At 38.7% G+C, this 7,203-nt stretch overlaps 2 protein-coding genes across 2 annotated transcripts; both read left to right on the top strand.

Moving 5' to 3' along the window:
• The first annotated feature begins 3,309 nt into the window (after nt 1-3,309).
• On the top strand, nt 3,310-4,561 carry LOC131636152 (uncharacterized). Its single transcript, XM_058906810.1, has 4 exons — nt 3,310-3,694; nt 3,810-3,870; nt 3,925-4,028; nt 4,113-4,561. Exons 1-4 carry the CDS (start codon nt 3,310-3,312, stop codon nt 4,559-4,561), a joined length of 999 nt encoding a protein of 332 aa, XP_058762793.1.
• Nucleotides 4,562-4,665: 104 nt separating this feature from the next.
• Nucleotides 4,666-5,613, top strand: LOC131636151 (uncharacterized). Its single transcript, XM_058906809.1, has 2 exons — nt 4,666-4,747; nt 5,054-5,613. Exons 1-2 carry the CDS (start codon nt 4,666-4,668, stop codon nt 5,611-5,613), a joined length of 642 nt encoding a protein of 213 aa, XP_058762792.1.
• Nucleotides 5,614-7,203: the final 1,590 nt, after the last annotated feature.

The raw sequence follows: 7,203 nt of genomic DNA, 5'->3' as shown, positions 1-7,203 counted from the left end.
TATATTGATGTCACTCACAAAGACGACTTTGTTGTAAAAGTTGTTTTTAAGAATCCGAAGAGTTGCCAGATCAATTTTATGTATGCCAACTAATGTATGAACCCTAACTTGTTTTAATTTTTCTGTTATCGAAATTAGAACAACCACGTTGGTGCTGGACAAATTGCGTTTTAATATTATGATTTCGTCGTTCGGTCTTTTTGGATCTTTATGGAGTTGCTTATTTGAATCGTTCCAACGCAAACATATCAGATAGTTGGAAATTTTATGACATACTAACATCTTTAATTGCTATCGACATCCTTACCATCCACTACCACTCTTGCTTGAAACATAAGCATATGACTTACATAAGATAAAACCATAATATAAAACCATAATTACAGGCTCACGTTAATATATATGAACAACAATCAAACAATATGGATGTCACAGAAATATTTTACCTTCATATAGCAGATGTTAAATGTAATATTGTTAAGGCTTATTAAAAAACAAAGTCTACAAAGTCTACTTACTTTGTCCATCAGTCACAAGTGGTTGCATGAATACATCAGTTACATGCCCTATCCCTTACTCATTGCATTTTCTAGACTACTATTCATGCCTTACACACTATGTTGGGAACTCCATCTTATGTTGCGTACCTGCAGTATAAAGGGGCACAGTCTTTTATTATTGAAATGATTTCTAAAAGTACCTTTTTCAACTTTTACAAAGTTATTTGTTTAAGGACTAGCAAAAAAAATAATACAGCTGTCTTTGTGGTCTAAAATCTCTAAAGTTAATACTTTACAAAGTTATTTGTTTATGGAGTGACAAAAAAAATAATACAGCTGTCTTTGTGGTCTGAAATATCTCCACACTCTGTATCAATAAATGCTTCCTATCTAACAACAAAAAGTCAACTCATGCTCATACATAAATAATAGTATACAAACCCTTGGAAGCATTCTTATCCATTCTAGATGTTCATACTTCCTCTTTCTCCATTATATGTTTAATGGATCCAGTCCTTATTATGAATCAATAAACTCATCTAACGTTTTTTGAGCACTGACACTCAAAATATTTGTCCAACATAATATGGAAGATAACAAGAGCTCACTAGGTTCAATTGCAAGAAAGAGAAGAAGATTACTATTGAAGGACAAGAAACAACACATTGACAGAGGCAACAAGGAAAACATGGTCGGAGGCCCGTCCACACCGGCTATGCAACTGAACACATTCAATCATTTACATCGTAGAAGCCCCTAAACGGACATGGTAAATACGCTGCCGCTACGAGGTACTGCACCACATTTGCAGACACCAACACATATCAAGAAGAGGCGATTTGAAATGACTCCTGGGATTAATTTGTTTACTTCTTTCAATTCCCTTGAAGTTTCGTCGCCACGGAGCCATTTTGCATCAAATTCCACGCATACCCCATTAGTGGTTATAACAGGGAATCAAGGTCTAACAAGATGTTGGTCGGTGAGCAGCCAACTACGTACTCCAGTTATTGGTGATAACCAACAACCCAACTTACTTCCAACACCTTTGGATGATTTTTCCAGTGGAGGCACTAGAACCAATGAGATACCTATATCTACTACTCCACAGACGGTGTCGTGTACTTCAAGAAATATATGGCCAACTCCTCGCACAACCGCAACTACGTCAAGAAAAAACTTTGGACGCCGCGTTCGTAGGGCATTCAGAAGTGCAAGGGATGTCTTGAAGGCTAATCCATTCCAAGACTTGAATCTTAAGTTGATATCAAGCCGTCCTAGCGACAGTCACACATATAACATGCCCAGCGTTTTTGAAGTTGTTGCATTGATTGTTGGTGATATTGAGTCTGAGGAAAGTTGGAACATCATTATCCATGAACGGGGTGGTGGATTGCAACGGATAGATGAGTTCCATCCAGCCTACCTTGCCTACCAATACCCCTTGATATTTATGTATGGCGAACATGGTTACCGAGACGAGATTTTCCACAAATACAAACATGAAACACAACAAACCAAAAAAATGGTCAAAGTATAAAAGATTGGCTATGTTTCAGGCTACAAGAGCGCAAGCGTGAACCCAAAATGTTACTTCATTCTCGACAGTTGTTCCAACAGTTCCTGGTAGACGGTTACGCTATGATGGAGTCGGAACGACTAAACTAGTTGAGGAAAAACCATACCAAGTTAAGGGTTGGTAAATACAACAACTTACAACAATAAGCTGATGCAGGTCCTTCCTACCAAAGTAGAAAACAGGGAAAATGAGTGGTGTTTCCTTCTACGTTTGTTGGGAGAAAACGCTATATGGAACAGCTGACGGAATGGCTATTTCAAGTAAGTTAGGGTTCCCTGACCTTTTCATAACCTTCACCTGTAACCCGAATTGGCCTGAGATCAAACGTCAACTTTCTCCAGTAAACCTAAACCCGCAGGACCATCCTGATATTGTAGCAAAAGTATTCAAAATTAAATTCGAGGAACCTCTTCGTGATTTGACAAGGAAACATGTTCAGGGTCACGTTTTGGCATGTCAGACTTTCTATCTTACCTAATTTTTGTCAACACTTTGCACTTTTTATATATTACCGGAAATTATTACTGATTCACCTTTTTGTGTTTGCAGACATGTACACCATCGAATTTCAAAAAAGAGGCCTCCCACATGCTCATATTTTGATTTTTCGACATCCTCAAAGTAAATATCCTACCCATGCTGACATCGATCAAATCATTTGCACAGAAATACCGGACCCCGAGCGGCATCCTACTTTGTACAACTTGGTTAAGTCACATATGATCCATGGTCCATGTGGCTTAGCAAGACTAAGATCTCCATGTATGCAGAAAAGTAAGTGCACTAAGTTCTTTCCAAAAAAGTACATTGAGGTCAGTGTCGTAGATTCGGATGGGTACCCTCTTTACATATGACAATCCTCTACGCACATCATTAAAAAACTGGCATCCCTTTGGACAACAGGCATGTCGTCCCCTTCAACAAAAATTGCTTATGAAGTACCAGGCTCACATCAACATGGAGTGGTGTAATCAAAGTATGTCAATCAAGTATCTTTTCAAATACATACACAAGGGACATGACAGAATTACCGTATCGGTCGTTCATAACTCAAGACAACAATCAGATTGTAACGAACTAGTTGATGAGATTAAACAGTATCTTGAGAAAGCGGGTGTAACAGAATCTATGTTTTCTTCTTGGTTAGTTGCAAATCAGACTTATGAAGAGGCAAGATGATTAACTTATGGGCAATTTGTCACAAAGTTTGTGTACCACAAACGAACGCGTATGTGGAAACCAAGGAAGAAGGGTTACACCATTGGACGACTTATTTGGGTCCCGCGTACTACCGGAGAGATGTTTTATCTTCGCATGATGATTACTGTTGTAAAGGGTCCAATGTCTTATGAGGATATTAGAGAGGTCAGGGATTTACAATGCGAGACTTTTAGGGATGCGTGTTTTGCTATGGGTTTCCTCGAAGATGATAGAGAATATATTGGAGCCATTAAAGAGGCAAGTGAATGGGGTTCGGGTCATTACCTACGAAAACTTTTTGTTATTATGCTTTTGTCTGGAGATGTAAACAGATCTGCCCATGTGTGGTCTGAGTCATGGGTTCTACTGTCGGATGGTATCTTGCACACTCAATGGAATCTGGTCAAAGACAAAGGTTAAGAGTGATTTTCCATTTCACTGCACCGTACTTATACATTTTGAACTTGTGGTATACTGTAAGACCTTATATAATTACATGTTTCCTGGTCAAATTCTTATGTGTTATGCAGAACTGGTATTGAATGAGGAACAACTTCAAAATCTCACTTTGATTGAAATTGAGATTCTACTGTAGTCCAATAGAAGAAGCCTTAGAGACTTTTATACTATTCCATATCCTTACAGTTACGTGTTAAAGCAACTTGGAAATATGCTTATTTACGAAGAACGGAGTTACAACATTCAAACAATGAAAGACGACTTTGTTGCACTACATGCTACACTGACAGGTATGTAACAAAAGTCAGGTCATACATCTTAGTCTCCACTTTTATGTGTTGTTGCTATCTTTTTTCTGTGCTTTTTCCATATAGATGAAGAACGGGGGATATATCACAAGATAATGAAGGCTATTACAACTCAGAATGGCGGCGTTTTTTTCCTCTATGGTTATGGCGGAACCGATAAAACATACATGTGGAGGACACTCGCAAGTGCTATCAGGTCCAAACACGACATATGTCTAACCATTGCAACAAGTGGCATTGCATTGCTATTGTTGCCTGGTGGGAGAACAGCTCACTCGAGGTTTAAAATACCCGTTCCTACTTTGGATAACTCAACTTGCAACATTACTTACCTTGAAGAGTCTGCAGATCTACTGCGGGAGGCGAAGTTAATCATTTGGGATGAGGCCCCTATGGCAAACAAGTGGTGTTTCGAAGCACTTGACAAAACATTAAGGGACCTTATGAGTGCCCATGGGAACTCTGATAATGATTTTGGTGGAAAAGTTGTCGTATTTGGTGGGGATTTTAGATAAATTTTTCCAGTAGTACCAAGAGGAAGTCGTTCGGACATTGTGCATGCAACCATAAATGCATCGTATCTCTGGCATTCCGCAAGGTGTTGACCTTAACCAAGAACATGAGACTGACCTCCGGAGCAAACGAACAAGACCGCGCAAAAATTGCTGAATTCTCTGATAGGCTCCTCAAAATTGGAGAAGGTAGAATTGGAGAACACAATTACTGTACTGCCAAAATTTCATTCCCCAAAGAGATGCTGATTACTAAATTCAAAGATCCACTTGAGAAATAGTGACAAGTACCTATCCAGATTTTCTTCTCCGTTATCAGAACTACAACTACCTTAAAAGTAGGGATATTTTGGCGTCTACCATTGAAACGGTAGACAAAACTAATAACCATGTTTTGGGTATGATGCTAGGTAATTGTGCTATCCCAAACAACGTCCATCACTGCTTCCAGGTTTCTATGTCTTGTGTTTAATGAGTCTAATTTTTCTATTGTAGGTAACTCGAGGGATTACATTAGCTCTAACTCTGTTGATCGTTCTGAGATACATGACAGGGATATTCTTGATGTCCTCGGTCCTGAATTTCTAAGCTCTTTGAAAACTTTCGGTTTGCCTAACCATCACATCAAACTAAAGGTCGGAACTCCGATTATGTTAATGAGGAACATCGATCAGTCCGAAGGTTTGTTTAACGGTACACATCTAATTGTTTCAAAGCTGGCTACGCACGTTCTTGAGGCTCATATAATGGGCGGAAAAAAAGATGGGAACATCGTCTATATCCCCAAGATGAATATGTCCCCTTCGCAGTCGCCCTGGCCTTTCAAACTAAGTCTTCGACAATTTCCCATCATTGTCTCCTACGCGATGACTATAAACAAGTCGCAAGGAAAATCCTTGGATTGGGTTGGGCTTTATATAACCCGAGACGTTTTTAATCATGGGCAAATATATGTCGCACTTTCGAGGGTTACGGGCAAGAGACTACAACAAACGTCGTATACAAGGAGGTTTTCAACAATGTTTGAGGTCATATTTCTGTTTTTCAACGACTAATTCAAACTCAAAGCAGTGCTTACACTTCTCGCTGCTGTATTTTTTGTGTTGTTTCCTTTGTTAAAGCAGGGCCATTGTCGTGACCTGTGTTCTTTATGGTGGAAAGGCTGCAACAGTATTAGTCAAACTATATGTTATACTGTTGATTCGCGGTACATTATGACTCTATTACCAACATTGATGTTATTAAATTTTTATGCTTGGAACACACTGTTTTGGGTAGTTGCATTAAGTGATAAATTATGATAGAGTCTTCTAAAAGGCCTGTTATGTGAATCTAGATTCATACTAATAGTTATAATATTTTAAGCTTTTGCATATTACTTAAATGAATAACTTAAGTATACAGGCCTGTTATGTGAATCTATATTCATATTTTGAGCAGCAACATCTTACCATTTCAGTTCAAACCTTTTATAGATCATGTGATATGAAAACATACAAACCTTGTATATGTGGCAAGTTTTGTTTGCGTCGTTTGTGTCAAGCTTCATCCTAACCGTGTCGCCGGCTCTCAGATCATTGGAAGCGCAAAAATCACCCCATTCATATGCTAGTTTTGTACGGTTGCTGTCGTCTACGTTGAGAATTAGAAAAATGGTTGTCCTTTCGTTGTCACCACACAATGTCAGCACCTCAAAGTTGTGCTCTCGCAGCACGCGGCCAAACGCGGGAACCAAATTCTACAATTGACATATTATATAGCTTGCTCAGTTTAAGATCAAAAGTCATTAAATAAATAATCGTGCATTATTGTACTTAACATTATCATTACTCAACTAGCTTGTAGGAAAACACCATATTAGATGACAATATCACATCAAACACGTGTAATCCTAGTCGGTTCGTGAACCTGCTGTGAAAGGTTGGTAAGTCTTCGTGCGCTTGGAGATCCAGAACACCGGAAATCTCAAATATGTTGTTCCCGTAATATCCAAGATAAATGACCATATCGGCCGGAAGTCTATATTGTGACTTTAACTCTGCCCAACCTCCGAAAACTACCGGAAAATCCTCATTTTCGTTCACCTCTATGATGTTTTCGGCACCGTCTTTGTCCAATATGCTCCATGTTAAACTCAGATCTGAAAAGTTTGTTCTTACAAACAATGGCTCAACCTCTGCATATGACTGCAATGGATGTACTATGACCTTTAGCAAGAGTTACCTTACAATTTATGAACAAACACACTAAACTTTAATTATTGTAATAGGATATATAAGTTGAAACCGTACTTACTTGGAATGATACCTTAACAATGGCCAGAGTATCTACCAGCTCTAACGGCGCCTTTACAATGCTTCCTACCATGGAGGAGAAGTTACTTCCTATGAGATCTATGTTTGAGATGACTGGTTCGCCCAAGTTCACTATTGTTCTAATGGTGGTAGTAGTGACAGTAGGTGTTGACAAAGAGTGTTGGGCTTGTGAAGAATATTATTTAAAAAAATGGGTCACATGTTAACAGTAGCACATGATTCCATTTATAACCCACAATCAACTATTGTAGAATGGGATAGTGTAGCCTTTAATGCTTTGGCCTTTATTTCCTTCCCACGTGAGAGTCCAATCAAAAAACAAACAAAACT

Source organism: Vicia villosa, unplaced genomic scaffold (assembly GCF_029867415.1).
Source record: "Vicia villosa cultivar HV-30 ecotype Madison, WI unplaced genomic scaffold, Vvil1.0 ctg.001650F_1_1, whole genome shotgun sequence".
NCBI lineage: Eukaryota > Viridiplantae > Streptophyta > Magnoliopsida > Fabales > Fabaceae > Vicia > Vicia villosa.
Note: the sequence above shows the minus strand (reverse complement) of the source record. Positions and strands in the feature narration are given on the sequence as shown.